This window comes from Mus musculus, chromosome 11 (assembly GCF_000001635.26).
Source record: "Mus musculus strain C57BL/6J chromosome 11, GRCm38.p6 C57BL/6J".
In the NCBI taxonomy this organism is placed as follows: Eukaryota; Metazoa; Chordata; class Mammalia; order Rodentia; family Muridae; genus Mus; species Mus musculus.
In genome coordinates this window covers 102,527,661-102,544,330 of record NC_000077.6, presented here as the reverse complement: position 1 = coordinate 102,544,330, position 16,670 = coordinate 102,527,661, and the positions used below count along the sequence as shown (strand labels likewise).

Genomic DNA, 16,670 nt, shown 5'->3' with positions numbered 1-16,670 from the left:
GATTCTAGCCTGAAGTATATTTCTTTTCTTTTTTCTTTCTTTATTTTGTTTTTGTTTTTGTTTTTTGTTTTGTTTTGTTTCCCCCAAGACAGGGTTTCTCTGTATAGGGTTTCTCTGTGCTGTCCTGGAATTCACTCTGTAGACCAGGCCTGCCTCTGCCTCCCGAGTGCTGGGATCAAAGGCTTGCCTGGCCTGAGGTATGTTTCTGTTTTCCTAAGTTCTGCTACAGTTTCGTCTTGAAACACTGTGTACTTTTGTTTGTCTTGCTGCCCTTGCTGCCCTTGCCACACTAGCACTGCCATTTACACTTAAGTGAAAGAGACTAAAGGAATTATAAACCACTATACAGATACTGAAAGAAGTCATTGATAGTACAGCAAATACCAGAAGCTGTGGTGTTGATTTTCCTCTGATTAAAAAGCAAATTTGACCTTTTGACTGTGGAACTGTAACCAAATATGCTTATTGCATATTCTATTAGAGTAGAAAGTGCAGTATGCTCACGATAAAAAACAGTGGTGCACGCCTGTAGTCACAGCATTCGGGAGGCAGAGGCAGGTGGATCTTTTAGTTTGAGGCCAGCCTGGTCTACAGAGCAAGTTCTAGGACAGCTAGGGCTACACAGAGAAACCCTGTCTCCAACACCCCTGTACTCTCAAAAAGAAAAAGGGGTAGTATATTGTATTATATTAATTTTATTTGGTTCGTTTGTTTGTAGACAGTGTCTCACTGTGTAGCCCCAATTGTCCTGGAACTCGTTTTGTAGGCCAGGCTGACCTTCAGTTTCCAAAAATCTGGTCTGGATTTGCCTTCCAGGTGCTGGGATTAAAAGTATGCATTAACATACCTGGCTTTTTTTTAAAGATTTATTATTATTGCTGTTGTTTATTTATTTTGGTTTTCTGAGACAAGGCCTCTCTGTGAGTCCTGACTGTTCTGGAACCTGCTCTGTAGACTAGGGTGGTCTTGAACTCAGATATCTCCCTATATCTGCCTCTGGAATGCTGGAATTAAAGGCATGTGTTGTCACTTTGTGGCTTCTGTTTGCAGTGAACTTTATACTAATAAAACTATGCCATTAATATCCAGAATGTCTAGTTTTCTCTGACTTTTTTTTTCCCCAAAAAACGGTTTGTATAGCCCACCATTGTTTGGCTTAGTTTTCTTTTTCAAAGATAGGTTTTATGTTTTCTTCTTTTTGAGACATTTCTTTTTCAATTCCATTTGTCTTAGTAGTAAAATTTACTTACTTGGAATGTGTAAAGAAGAGGTAGGCAATAAAGTCTTATTTATTTGCTGACAAAAGAGGGGGATTGAGTTTTTTCATAGCTTAAATATGAAGCTGTCTTTTATGGTTCTGTTTTGTTCCACTTTTTTAAAATTTGAGGTTTTAGCCAAGTGTGGTGGCATATGCATTTAATCCTAACACTCAGCAAGCAGAGGCAGGTGGATCTTTTGGGGTTCAAGGCCAGCCTGGTCTTCATAATGATACTGGCTTTAAAAAAAAGATTTTTTTTCATTGTGTTAGTATGCATGAGTGTGGGCTGTGCATACCACAGAGTGCTTGTGGGGGTCAGAGGACAGCTATGGTCGTCTGCTCTCTATTAGCTCATGGGTTATGGAAATCAAACTTGCTTTCTCTCTGAGTTTTCCTTTTCCTTGTTTCATCTATGGAAGGTGGAATCAAAATCATAGTCATTTACAATGTTTTTCTCCTTGAGACATTCTCATAACCCTGACTGGCCTTGGCCTTGCTAGGTGGCAAAGGATGGCTTGGATTTTTCCATCCTCCTGCCTCTGCCCCTAAGCACTAAGATCTAAGATTACTGGTGTATGCCACCACACTTACTCTGTGTGGTGTTCCAGAATGAACCCAGAGCTTTGTGCGTATTTGGCAAACATTGTTTTCAATTGAGCTGTGCCTCTACCCCTGACATCATTATGTGGTTTAGAAAGTCCAAATTAGGGTCAGCAAATAGCTTAGTGGGTAAAGATGCTTGCTACCAGCCTCACATCCCCAGTTGATCTACAGGATCCACATGGTAGATAGGACTCACTCCCACAAGTTGTCCTCTGACCCCCATATGTATGCTGTGGTGCACACTCTTACAAACATACACACACCAATAAATGTAATAGTAATTTTAAAAGTTCCAAATATAGGTCATTATGTTACTAGAATTGTGATGTGTTACAGCTACTATGTTAGGCATTAGACAATTTCTAAGCAATGTTGATAAATGGCGTAGAAAAGGTAAAGCCGGGTGTGGCAGCATTTGTCAGTGGCCCCAGCTCTTGAAACATGGGTACAAGAAGATCACAAGTTCAGTGTCACCCTCAGCTCCTTAGAGTGAGTCCAAGGACAGTGTGCGCTACAGGATTCTCTGTCTCAAGAAGCAAACAAACAAAAAAGAAATTTTAGTTGGTGAGAGCAGGGAAAAACAGACATTTGTGTAATATATTTACTAGCCAGAGTCATGTCAAAGGTAGACTAAGGGGTGTGTCAAAGATAAAATCACTTTACACTTGGCATAGACCTCATCTAGATGGAGAAAGTCAGATGTTTACTGCTTTGTTGATATGATCATTCAACAGGAACTTAGAATCTGGGCCAGTGACATGGTTTAGCCAGTGCCAGTCGCTGGGAAGCTTGATGGCCTGGGTTTGAGTGCCAGAACCTACAATAAAGTGGAAAGAGGCAGCTTCACAGTCATCCTCTGACCTCCACGTGACAGCCATGAGCATTTGCTCCCTGTCATACCTTCCAGTGAGTACTCATGCGAGCAAGCGCGCACACACAAAGAAATAAGATGAACTAAAAATAAGTTGCTAGAAGCTTTGATTTAGTAATAAAAACCACTTTGAGGGGGTCAGGTATGGTGGCTCAAGGTAGAGACAGAGGCAACTGTGTGAGTTGGAGGCCAGCCTGGTCTACTGAGCTGCAACTGGTTGGCTCAGGAGACTAAATAGAGAGACTCTGTCTCAAAAAAACAAAAACAAAACAAACCCACTTTGAATCCCCTAACTTTGGTTATAAGGAACATTTTTATATATAAGCCCACGGGGCCATTCTTTTTTTTTTTTTTTAATTTTATTTATTTTATTATTATATGTAAGTATACTGTAGCTGTCTTCAGACACACCAGAAGAGGGAGTCAGATCTTGTTACGGATGGTTGTGAGCCACCATGTGGTTGCTGGGATTTGAACTCTGGACCTTCGGAAGAGCAGTCGGGTGCTCTTACCCACTGAGCCATCTCACCAGCCCATAAGGAACATTTTTATTACTGTTTTTTATTTTTATTTTGTTTATGTGTGAGGGCACTTGTACCCCAGTGGGTGTGCAGAAGTTAGGGTGACAACCTTTTTGGCAGGTGGTTCTCGTTTTACTGTGCGTTCCTGGCAATGAAGTCAGGATGTCAGTGTTGTACACTGTGTTAGTCAGGGTTTCTATTCCTGCACAATCATCATAACCAAGAAGCAAGTTGGGGAGGAAAGGGTTTATTCGGCTTACACTTCCATACTGTTGTTCATCACCAAGGAAGTCAGGACTGGAATTCAAGCAGGTCAGGAATCAGCTGATGCAGAGGCCATGGAGGGATGTTCATTACTGGCTTGCTTCCCCTGGCTTGCCCAGCCTGCTCTCTTACAGAACCAAGACTACCAGCCCAGAGATGGCACCACCCACAAGGGGCCTTTCCCCCTTGATCACTAATTGAGAAAATGCCTTACAGTTGGAGCTCATGGAGGCATTTCCTCAACTGAAGCTCCTTTCTCTGTGATAACTCCAGCTGTGTCAAGTTAACACAAAAGTAGCCAATCCATACACCAAGTGCTTTAGCCTTATCAGCCAGCAGTTCTCACCCTTCCTAATGCTGTGACTCTTTTACACAGTTCCTCATGTTGTGGTGAGCCCACCCCCCCACCACATAATTATTTTTGTTGTTACTTCATAGCTGTAGTTTTGCTGTTACAAGTTATAATGTAAATATGTTTCCAAAGGTCTTAGGTGACTTCACCCCTGTGAAAAGGTCATTTGACCCCCCCCTTCAAAAAAAAAAAAAAAGGTTGCAACCCACTTGTTGAGAATACTGTTGTAAGCCATCAAGACAGCCTTCATCAGCGTTGTTAGGGGTGGAGATGGAGCTGAATAGTAGAGTGCTTGCTTAGAATTTAAAAGGCTCTAGGTTTAATTTCCCTAGAACCATAACAACATTCATTTCTTTCTTTTTCAAAAACTCCTGGATGTTGAACTCTGACCTCCACATATGTGGCACTGCACTTTGATGAATGCACAAGCACGCACATATAATAAGGAAACAATTTTTTTTTTTGGAAAGAAATACTGTTTATGAAAGTAAAAGGGTGGGCTGGAGAGATGGATCAGATGGCTCACTGACTGCTCTTCCAGAGGTCTCAGGTTCAGTTCCCAGCATCTACATGACAAAGAAGAAAGTAAAAGGACACAAGTGAGTCAGTTTAAGCACAGATGTCACAAGTGGTTCATAATGGTTTTAGTTAACAATTAGTTGTTAAGGGAGAAGAGGTTCAGAATTCTAGTTTAGTCCTTCTTTTAGCCCTTTTTTTTTTTTTTTTTTTTTTTTTTTGGTTTTCCAAGACAGGGTTTCTCTGTGTAGCCCTGGCTGTCCTGGAACTCACTCTGTAGACCAGGCTGGCCTCAAAGTCAGAAATCCACCTGCCTCTGCCTCCCGAGTGCTGGGATTAAAGGCGTGTGCCACCACACCTGGCCTTTTGGTCCTTTTTTAATTTCCAGGACTTGTGATTGAATGTAGGGCTTCTTGCATTCTGGGCAAATACTTAATCTCTGAGCAGCATCTCCAGCCCCCAGACACAGACTTTTAAATTTTTATTATATTTATTAAGTTTGTTTGAATATTTTGTCTGTCTATATATATGTACTGTGTGCATGTCTAGTGCCTAAGGAGGCCCGAAGAGGATGCTGGATCCCTGGAACTGGAGTTATAGATGGTTGTGAGGTGCCACGTGGATGCTGGGAACTGAACCCCTCTAGAAGAACAGCCAGTGCTTTTAACTACTGAGCCATCTATGTCTCCAGCCCAAGACAGACTCTTAAGGTTTTTGTTTTGTGTTACTTTGCTTGCCTGCCTTACTTTGACAGTTCCTTTGTTTTTGTTATTTTCCTGTCTGTGCTACTGGTTGAATTTAGGGTCTTGTGCATACTAGGGAACTCTTCCCCACCCACCCACTCCTGCACCGCCCAACAGGTAGTTCTGATTATCCTGGAACTCTCTTTGCCTTTGAAATCAGAGCTCTGTCTTCCTCTGCCTCCCGAATGTTGGGATGGAAGGTGTGTGCCAGGTTTACTAGGCCCTTACCAGCCCTTTACATGGGGTAAAACTGGGGTCATCAGACTCGTATCTTTAGGCAACAAGACTTAGCTTCCGAGCCATCCTTCTTCTCCTGAACTCCTTCCATCCCTCATGTTTGACCTTTGTGTGATGATCAGGAGCTCTCCCACTGAACTACATCCTCTGCTGGCAGTTTTTTTAAGAAAATAATTTCTATTTATTTATCTGGCAGTATGTGGGACATGTGTCTGTCAGAGGACAGCTTGGCTGAAGTAGGTTCTCTTTTTCTACCACTTGTGTGCTATCGATCAAACTCAAGTGGCCAATCTTGGTGGTACATGCCTTTACAATGTTGAGCCATCTCACTGGGCCTTGTAGATTTTTTTTTTTTTTCTGAGACAGGGTTTCTCTGTGTAGCCCTGGCTGTCCTGGAACTCACTCTGTAGACCAGGCTGGCCTCGAACTCAGAAATCCACCTGCCTCTGCCTCCCAAGCGCTGGGATTAAGGCGTGGGCCATCACTGCCTGGCATAATTTTGGTTTTATACCAAAAATAAAAAAATAAAAATAACTTGTAGTTGGCTAGATTATCACTTACTTCAATAATAACTACTTTTGAAAAATAACTGCAGGTTTTTTTTTCCAGGGTAATCACTTTGATCAGTATGAAGAAGGACACTTGGAGATTGAACAAGCATCCCTTGACAAGCCCATAGAATCGGTAAGATGACCCGTGCTTATTTTGGGTCTTAGCCAGTTAGTTAGGTAGAGCTCGTGTGACACTTGATGTGAGTGAAGTTAAACTTAGGCACAACTGATAGTACAGTTTAGAGCCATTTTCTTGCATGCCCTAGAGTAATCAGGTGGACTTTTGGGTGTGATTTGTTAGAAAATCAGTGTAAAACAAAGAGAAAAAGTTAGAATTTAATGGAAAAAAAATGTTACTTTTGGCCTATATTAAACCTTGATAAAAGACAGAAAGTTGGGGTAGTGTTTTTGTAAATCAAATAAAGGAGTAAAATGTATTTTGATCCTTTAATACCGTTTCTGGACAACATAATCATGTGTGAAATGTTCTAGTAGAAACAGTTACGAAGTAGCAAGGTACTTGTGAGACATGGTAAGCTTGGTCTCTGTAGCTTAAGAAATGACTGGTGGTTTTTTGTTTTTTGTTTTCCAGGTTAACAGTTAGTTACTTTTGTCTTTTCACACTTCTTAGTCTATGACAGTAATGATACCAAGCCAGAGAACAAGGAGATTTTCTCTGCCTCTTACTTAAAAAAAAAAAGTGATGGTGGCGCACGCCTTTATTCCGAGCACTTGGGAGGCAGAGGCAGGTGAATCTATGAGTTTGAGGCCAGTCTGGTCTACAGAGTGAGTTCTGGGACAGCCAAGGCTACACAGAGAGAACCCTGTTTCTAGGAGGAAAGAAAAGTCTTAAGTTTTGGACATAAAACAATGTTATTCTAGAACAACTGCCCATAGTTGAAGTGTCTAAGCTTGTTATTGTCAGTATTTAAAATTTGTGCTTACATGTGTCTACTTAAGAAGATTTAATTGAGGCATTGGTAAAGCTTGAATAGATACGAAGTCAGACAGGGAATCCTAAGTTTTATATATCCTTCAAGATAGGCCCCTCTCCCTTTAAGCAACACTAGTTTCTTTTCCTTCTGTGAAATAACAAAGCAGTTGAGAAAGTATAGATAATTTAACTTTTGCTTTCAAAGCTATGACATAGTAAAGGATCAACATATATTTATGTTCCTAATTAGGTTGGTGTTGTGTGTGTTTGTGTGTATGTTTAGATGTTTACAGAATTTACACAACTTGGGGTGTTCGACATTTTTCTTCCACAGCAGTTGGCCCATATTAGCTAAGCAGCCATGATCTGGTTTGTATTGCACGGTCTGCCTTTTTTTTTTAATTTCTTCTCTAGGGTTTCTTTCTCCCTACCTCCCCTTCTTATTTCTGTTTTTCTGGTCCAGTGAACACTGCATATAGTACTTTCTGTCTTAATGTGCTGGCATGATGCTAGACTAGGCATGGCAGTAATTGATGACGCATGTGATAATGCTGCAGAGGGAGAGTTCATAGCTGAGCGTGTGCTGAACCTAAGAGGAAAATGCCAAGCCCACTCTGCTAAATAAAGTCCACCAAGGCTCGTGCCTTGTTCTGTATCAGATCATCAGGAAGAATTTTATAATGAAATTCGTAGGCAAGATACATGGTTTGTACTTAAATAATTTAGTTTTCCATTTTAATTTAAAAATATTTCTTTGCATCAGTTTTAAGGATAAACCCCCAGTTGTTAGAGCCTCCCAGTCCCATATCCCATCAGGGTCACAGATGTTCGGTTTCTGTTGAGCACTTTGTCTGGGCAGTATCAGGAAGTTTAATTAGTCTGAAACTGTAGCCTGCTTCATTTGTAATGTACTTAATGAATATTTCTTTAAAAGCATTTACATTTAGCCCTTTTAAGTTCTGTGTAGGTCCACATTACAATTTTCTAAGCCATTCCTATGACATGAGACTAATGATACTATTTCCTCACAGTGCCCAGGATTTTTTTCTTGGACATGTCGTATTCGTAAGCAAAGCACTGTGTCAAGTCAGTCTGCTTGAGTAATCATTGCCGAGTAATCTCAGTGAGTAAGAGTAGAATCAGCTCAGGGCTTGTTTAGTAGAGAATGTTAATCTCCATTAAAATAACAAATGCTACTGTGCTCAGACAGGACCTTTACTTTTTAAAATAAATGTGTGGTCAGAGATATATATGTTATAATAAGTTATACTTCTGGTGAAAAATTATTTCTGGAGTCTATAAACATATACATTAATTGTGAGTTAATAGTTTAAATAATAGTAGAAAGACCTTTTAAGATGCATTATGTTAAATAGAAGGTAGGACTCAAAGAAAAAAAAAAAGAAAAACGGGTCCCAGAAAACAAAGAGCTTTATTTCTGCTACCTAATCATCTAGAAACAAAATTTAAAGTTTTAAAAGCACACCTATATCCAAAGACAAAAGTCCTCTATCTGAATGCCCAGCAGATAAGTGTTTAGTTTTGGGGCTGGCTGGCTGGCTTGAGCTGTTTCGTTCTAAGCGGGGTTGTTGCTTTTTACACAGTCTCTGCTGAATTAAGATCTTTCTCTGCAGCAATATCGTGAGAGGTGCTGACTGTTTTGCTACAGCATGCAACTCAAAAGTGGCTGGGGAAACACAGCTTTGGGAGTCTACAGATCATTGCAGGAGCTAAATAGTCATTTCAATACGTAAGCAAGGGGTCTGCAGCACCTGATGACTGGAGGTCTGCACAGGTTTGTGTCAAGAATATGCCTATATGAAAGGCTGTTATGAGTATGGAATTAAGGCTATTTGTTTCATAATAGAGCATATTTGATACAAATCAGCAAAATGTGAAATGAGATTCAAAGATATTAATGAGTTATACATTAACCAAACTTCTGAAGTCTGGATTTGTTAGTGAGATTATATAGTTACTCAATTTTAGTAGGCAAATGTTAAAAACAAGATTCATAAAATACAAAATTCATTAAAAAACAACAATCAGAATAATGTTTGCAATAAAGTTTTATTTTCCTTTATTTCAACTAAAATATCCTTTTGATCAAGAGTAAAATATTTTCTAAAAAATTACATTAGAATTGGCAGATAACTTGACTATCTGAATTATAGTGAAAGAATAAAATATGTTTTCTTAATGCAAACAACTTTTTTAGTTTCAACTTTAAAAGTTGTTAGTTATGAGATTTTGACATTAAAGCCACAACTATGACCTCCATACATTTAAAATATTGGGAAAACTAAATATAACCTAAATCCCTAGCCCAATCTTAGATTCTATTGTAGTTACAAGAATCGGTTAGTACGATTTAGAATATATGATTTTTTTTTATGATCTTATCCTAGTTTGAAGATGATAAATCAGATGGGATAATGAAGTTGGATAAAAGAAAAAAAATGCCTGCATCATAGACTTGAAAAAATGCTGTCATTGATACAACTGAAAGTACAACTTTCCACCAGATTAGTTGCTTTTATTGTGACTGATAAAAATCCTGACTTTAGGAGTTGTCAAGTTTAGTGGGTTTTTTAAAAGTTAGTGTTAAGTTTTCCAACTATCTAGTTGCCAATGTTTAGTTTACTTAAGTAGGGATTTAATAGTACATATATACCTGGAGTTTTGTTATGTTGCATATCTGTGTAGATCTGTGGACTCCACTAGTTCCAAAATGTAACTCTGTGAGACTGCTAATTTGACTCTTAGCAGTGACCTTATGTGGACTGCACAATAAACAATATGCTTCTTGGAGCTGAATGGTGTAGCATTACTATATGGCTTTTCTCTCTAGTCTTCATTGTCATCTGTAGTGAGCTATAGATTTTTTTTGTTTGTTTGGGGAATTTTTGCAGATTTGTTCTTTGCATGGGTTCACATGGTAGCATTGGTTCTTGCTTATAGTCTCTAATACACAATCAGCAAAGCTTACAACCCACTCAAGAGACTTATCATTTTTGTTCTGCTGAAAACGGCCTAAATTTTATAAATTAAATCCAGTTGTCAACTAAAAGAAAATTGAGTGTAGGATTAATATTTATCTAGTCACTGATGTATCTGAAGTGGTTTTCTCTTGAGAACATGAGGTTCTGTTTTCTAGTATCAAAACTTGCAGTCAGCCCTTGCAAGAAAATACATTTTTATCTGTGTTTTGGCATGCCCTATGCTGCTGTTGCCAAATGGTCCTAGTTCCCATAGTGGTATGTAGTTAAGTGGAGCAGAGAGCAGTTCCTGCGAAAGTTTTGTACTTCCAGTTTAATTGATAAATAAGAATGTTGAAGACCATCTAAAATAGTTACTGAAGTTTTTGTTTCAATGTATTGGTGGTCACTTATAAAGCACTTTTTGCATTTGAAGATCCTCCCATTTAAAAACTCTAACATAATAGACAGGAACACATATTGGTAGTACAGAATTTTAATTTACTTTTTAACTTACAAATAGAAAGCCAGAACAAGTCAGTTGAGGTAATCTTGCTCCCTTCCTCCCCCAAAAAGAGTTTTCATTCAGTTCAGCTTCACTTGCACACACTAGGACTTCACTTGCAGCTGAAGATCACAAAGCTGCCATTTGGAACAACTCTGGCAACTCTGAATCAGATAGAAAATTGTCTTTCTGTGTCTTCCTTAAGACAATTTCATTTCCCTTATTTCTTCATTTAAAATAGAAATATCCTTGTAATTCTTTTTTTGTTAAGATTTATTTATTTTATGTATATAAAATACACTGTCTGTCTTCAGACACACCAGAAGAGGGCATAAGATCCCATTACAGATGGTTGTGAGCCACCAAAAGGCAGCCACTGCTCTTAACTCCTGAGCCATCTCTCCAGTCCCCTCCTTTGTAATTCTTACATGTACATTTAAATAGTACATAATCTAGCCTGTTAGCACCACAAGTCTTTGTTAATTGTACATTGTTTGAAAGGCTAAAAGATTAATTTTTGTTTCTATAAAATAATTTAAAACTCAAATTATATCTTTATGTAGATAGTATTAACTTTTTTATGTGTGGGGGTGAAATAGGGTCCAATTTGACTTAGATGCCAGTGGGTAACTTAAGATGGCTTTGAACACATAACAGTCCTGCTTTAGCCTCCCAAGTGTTAGAATTTCAGGTGTGAACCACCACACCTGGCTGTTTTTGTTGTTTGTTGGGACAGTTTCTTAAGAGACATTACTGGTTTCAGACTCAGAGGATGATCCTGGATCTCTGATCTCTGATTCGCCTTCCTCTTCCTCTTCCTCTTAGGATTGTAGGTAGGCACATGACTTTCTTTGTTTAGTCTCTCCCTCCCTCCCCCTCTCTCTTTTTCTTTCTCTCTCTTCTTTCTTCCTTTCCTTTCCCTTTCCCTTTCCTTTCCTTTCCTTTCCTTTCCTTTCCTTTCCTTTCCTTTCCTTTCCTTTCCTTTCCTTTCCTTTCCTTTCCTTTCCTTTCCTTTCCTTTCCTTTTCTTTCCGACAGAGCTCTCTATTATGTTGCTCCGAGTGCCCTGAAACTCATTCTGTAGACCAGGCTGTGACCTTAAACTAACAGAATTGAGAATTGCTGGAATTAAAGGGGTGAGCCATCATGCCTGGCTTTTTCTTCTTTTAAGTCTTAACTCATACTGTTGCCATGGAACTCAATATGTACACAAGTTGGATTTCCTTTCTCAAGTGCTGGAATTGTAGACATGTGCCATTATGCCTGGCCTTACATATTTTATTTTTATTACTTTAAAAAAATAAAAAATTGTAATTATTGTAATGATAAAAATTATAAAGAGTTGCTGATTCTTACAAGATATTTTTTTCTAATTGTTAATAATTTTAGAACTATATTTACTGCTCATTTCCTGTATTTGTCATGATTACCTGTTGGAGCTTTTAAGTTTTTAGTCAATCTACCATTATAAATAACCATGGGATTCTCATACGGGAAAACCACAAAATCACAGTCCTAAATAAAGTAAATGTATTATTGGTTTTCTGCAAGCCCCTTGTTTATTGATGATGAAAAATTTATAGTTCAGAGATTGGCAAGTGTCATTTTATTGTAAAAGTGGTTTTTTCCTTGTATTAAAGGTATATGCTACCACACCTGACCTCACCCCCTTCCTTTCTCTTTTCTTTTTCTTTTCTCTTCTCTTCTCTTCTCTTCTCTTCTCTTCTCTTCTCTTCTCTTCTCTTCTCTTCTCTTCTCTTCTTGTCTTTCCTTTTTCCCTTCTCTTTTTTAATTTACTCGGTGGGCTGGAGAAATGACTAAGTGGTTAAGAATGGGTGTTACTCTCACAAAGACCTAAATTGATCCTCAGCACTCATAGCTCATAGCTGCCTGTTAACTCCAGCTCCAGGGTATGACAGGTCTGAGCTTCTCAGACACACACACACAAACACACACCCCAAATTAAAAAAAAAAACAAAACAAGCAAACAAACAGGTTTTTAACAAGTTATTTAGGTATACAGTATTTCTTCATCATAGTTACCACCACCTTTTTTTTCCTTTTTAGTAGGAGACCACACTGAATAGTTTTGTGACAAGCCATGTAGCAGCTTTGTCCTGTCAAAACAGGTAGTTTAAAATGATAGGAGAGGTTCAGGTTGTCTTTATTAGTTATTCATTTACCTGAGGAGGCTGGTGGGGAGATGTGTGTGCTGTTTTGTTGTCTGTTTCTGTCAGCAGAAGGACTCAGCAGAGGGATAGATAGTTTATAGTCTGGAGCACTTGATTCTCTGCTCCTGCTTAGAGAAGTTGAGGGACTAGCAAAAGGGCAGTTTAACCTTAGGCCTTAGAAGAGTGACGCCACTGTCACCCGAGGTGACAGCCAGCCTCTTGAGTGGAGCTGTAAAAGTGCTGCTAATGTGTATGCCCTGAACTTTGCTTTGTTCTCCTTAACATTTGCTCTCCCTCTCACTGTCGTCAGTCACACACGCTGCCCTGAATCTCAGCTGCTCTTGACTCGTGGTTTTACTTATGCTTCCAGTCTCCTTTAATAAATACATTACTTGCAAGCAGTGAATTGAAAACAAGAGAAAAAGTAAAAAATAAAGCGACCATTAGTGATCGGACAGTTTCTTACTTTGTGTTACATTTAACTGTTCTTTTGACAGCCCAGTTTTTAAAGCCAGGTTCGTATGGAAATGCTTCACTCCACTTGCACTGCTTTTGGAAATAGCATACTGCTTCATCTGTCTGTTTACTTTAGTGCATTCATAATATAACACAGTAAGCATAATGTCTCATCTCTTGTGGCCAAAGATTGATTTCTTAAAAAAGGAAAAAACAAAAACAAAACAGCAAAAACAGATCATAACAAAATAGGGGAGAAACAACAATTTTTGTCAGCATTACTTAATACATAAATCTTTGTGCCATACACTGTTAGAGCATTCATGTAGCAAGAGAGTAAACAATAATGAACTGCAATTGTTAGTCACTTAATTTTTATTTTATTTTATTTTGAGATAAAAAGATCTCACTTTTTAATTCTGACTGTCATTGAACTCCAGGTAATTCTCTTGCCTTAGCCACCTCACTGCTGCGGTTATAAGGAATGTGCCCCCATATCAAGCTCATATGATCTAAAAGTCATTTTGCTAGCCTTGTCATTTCCAAAGGTACTTATAAGTAGCTAAACTTGGTTGATAGTGGGGAAAATAAAGGATATTGTTGTGCTTTGCTTTCATGATTTTTTTTTTACCCCCGAGACAGGGTTTCTCTGTGTAGCTCTGGCTGTCCTGGAACTCACTTTGTAGACCAGGCTGGCCTCGAACTCAGAAATCCGCCTGCCTCTGCCTTCCAAGTGCTGGGATTAAAGGTGTGCGCCACCACTGCCCGACTTGTTTTGGTTTTTTAATTTAAAAATTTTGAGGTGGTATGGCTCTAATCTGGGCCTTACACATATTAGGCAAGTACCCTGGGCCTTTTTTGTTGTTTTGTGATTCATATAACCCAGCTAGGTTTTAGATTTGTTATGTAGTCAAAAATGACCTTGAACTCCTGATCCACTCACCTTTTGACTCCGCCTTCCCATTTCTGTGATTACAGATGTGACTCAATGTGATTGGCCTATTTTTTTATACAGTAAATTTATTTATAGTAAGACATACTCAGGATTGGGTGAGGTGAGACTTTTCTTAGTAGTGCAGGAGAGAAGAGGAGCAGCAGTAGTGACCAGTAAAGTTTTTGTGACATTTAGTACTGTGAGCATCCTCACTGGAGATTGCACAGAGCCTTCTTTTCTAGGTCTTTCCAATTTTAGCAAAATAATTTCTAGAGCCCTCTTACTGTACCGTGCGTGTGTGAGAATATCCTATATCACAGTGGTACCTTTTGTTTTAGAAACAGCTTTTTATTGTTTGCCTTCATCTTTCATTTTTTTCAAAACAACTTGGAACCCTATACAACTATGTAATAATCCAAGCATTACTTAATTAGAAGGCCAAGGAGGGAAGATGACAAGTTGCAGGCTAGTTGTATAGGCTAAATACATAGAGACCTATCTGGAAAAAGCAAAACCACAAAAGTCTCGTGGGTGTTAGGGATACAATTCAGTCAGTAGAGTGCTTGCCTAGCATGCCTGAAGCTTTAGGTTCCGTCTCTAGCACTGTATAAGCCAGGCATAGGTATGCATAGCTGTAATCTCAGCCCTAGGGAAGTAGAGGCAGGAGAATCAAATATTCAAGGTCATCCTTGGATGTATAGCAAGTCTTAAGACCAGCCTGTGCTAATGAGATCTTGCCTGAGAGATCATACTGTGATTTTTTTTCCACCAGTAAAATTACAGCCACTCAGCTGCATGCTGTTCTAAACCTGTGGAAGAATATTGTTCTTTTAAAGAAAACAGGCTGGAAATGGTCACACAAACCTTTAATCCCAGCACTCAGGAGGCAGAGGCAGGTGGATCTCTGTGGGCTCTAGGCTGGCCTGTTCTATAGAGCAAGTGTCAGGACAGCCAGAGCTACAGCGAACCAACCCTATCTCAAAAAACAAGAGAGAGAGAGAGAGAGAGAGAGAGAGAGAGAGAGAGAGAGAGAGAGAGAAGGAGAAGGAAGAAAGGAAAAAAGAAAGAGAATGAAAGAGAAAGAACAGAACAGATAGATAATTTATGAGATAATTTATTGATTTCAGGTATAAAATGACAGATTATTGTTATAAACTACATGGCCTACATATTAAAGATTTTTTGGTTTATTTTAATTGTGTGTGTGGTGCTGGGGGTTGGACTCAGCCTGGTGAGTTGCTAGGCAACTGCTCTTTTCTGAGTTGCAGCCTAGCTTTTCACTCTTTTCTGGATTAGTAGCATTTTTTCCTTTCTGGTGTTCAGCAGTTCTTTGGCTTGGTCTTGTTACTTCGCAGTAGTCTTAACCAGTAGAGAAGTACACAGAGGGCTGTGGAAGTTTCTGATTTCTTGACTCTTCATACAGTAGCTGACATTTAATTGTTGTTTCTGGCATCTTTTCATACGATTTACATTGAAATACCGTTTCCAGATGAGACATTATGTATGTCGACCCCACATGCACTAATGGTTCTTTACTGTTGACTTATTGCTAGGCCTGTTTCGTTCTAACATCTTAGCGTTTCTGTTAGAAACACGTTGAAATGCATCACTCAGTCTGTGCTTGAGCTCATTTTATTTTTTGTTTATTCGATTTAACTTCTCGTTTTACTAACCTCAGTGTTTTCAGTTTAATATTGGCTGCATGCTGGTTATATTTATATGCTATATATATTAAAGCCAATCAAGCCTAGCCTGGATTTGGTGGTTGTCTCCATTTCTCGTGCTGGGGTAGCCTTACACTTAGAGCTTACTTTATGTCATGAAAGCCTGACACATAAACAAAGTAACTAAACACAATGCAGATTTCCTTTTCTTACAAAACGATCTTAAAGTGGTGCTGTCTAGGTGGTGGATACGATTGTATAAATACCTTGATTTTATGTTTTTTAATGTTAGTTTTAAAACTTTATAAGTGGATTCTCCCCTTTCCCCCCCCCCCTTTGCTTTAAAGTGTTGTGTACAGAAGTTGCCCAACACACTGTCAGAAAGAACCCTTTCCCTGTGTGTCCTCCCATATAAAATACTAGCCAGCATTTCTTTTTACATTAATGTCCCTTTTACTGGGCACATTTATTTATCCTTTTATTAGCACCTTTTTTGCATGCGTATATGTAGATTTTTCTCTTGTTCATCACCTATTTTAATGTCACTAGGAAGGGAAGAATATATTATTGGAATATTTTTGGTTTGTTTCTCTGTTCTGTCTGTCAGGATAATATTGGACACCGCTTACTCCAGAAACATGGGTGGAAGCTGGGCCAGGGATTGGGAAAATCTCTTCAGGGTAAGTTTTTTAAATTTACCAAAATGATGATGACGACGATGATGATAATAAAAAGAGTAAAAGAATGTTTGTGGAGCAAATCTTGTATCCAGATGTATTTGTTGTCTTTTTAAACAAGTATTTGATTTTCTCCCATCTTCTCCCCTGCTAGAATAGCCTGTTTTTCCTTCAGCCTATCTTAAGTCATTGTATACCCTCCATATTTGCTAATAATTGGTGAGAATAAGTTGCTGTGTCATTAAAACTTAGAGGGCCATACATACTATGGTGACCCAACCTGTTTGAATTTTGCATGTGGAGGTGACAACGGTGGACAACAAGGAGCGTGTATTAGGTTCTCTTTATGCACTTCAGTGATATTTATGTGACTAATGTATCATAAAGAGAATCAATAAACAGCCAAGTTTAACTTTTGACTTTCTAATTTCTCCCT

The 16,670-nt window shown here is 38.7% G+C and overlaps 1 protein-coding gene across 12 annotated transcripts in view; it reads left to right on the top strand.

Annotated features, from left to right (window-relative positions):
* The window catches only part of Gpatch8 (G patch domain containing 8), an 80,481-nt gene that overhangs the window by 12,061 nt on the left and 51,750 nt on the right, over nucleotides 1-16,670 (top strand). For 4 of the 12 annotated variants that reach the window (XM_017314541.2, XM_030245976.1, XM_017314542.2 and 1 more), the window contains exons 2-5: nucleotides 5,975-6,049; nucleotides 7,185-7,219; nucleotides 13,001-13,018; nucleotides 16,165-16,237. Coding sequence is in view for 1 of the 12 variants with exons in the window: in NM_001159492.1 (NP_001152964.1) it covers nucleotides 5,975-6,049; nucleotides 16,165-16,237 (148 nt within the window). In the remaining 11 variants the exon portion in view is untranslated. The remainder of the gene's footprint in view (nucleotides 1-5,974; nucleotides 6,050-7,184; nucleotides 7,220-13,000; nucleotides 13,019-16,164; nucleotides 16,238-16,670) is intronic. The other 8 variants (XM_017314538.2, XM_006533251.2, XM_030245975.1 and 5 more) reach the window with 3 other exon arrangements.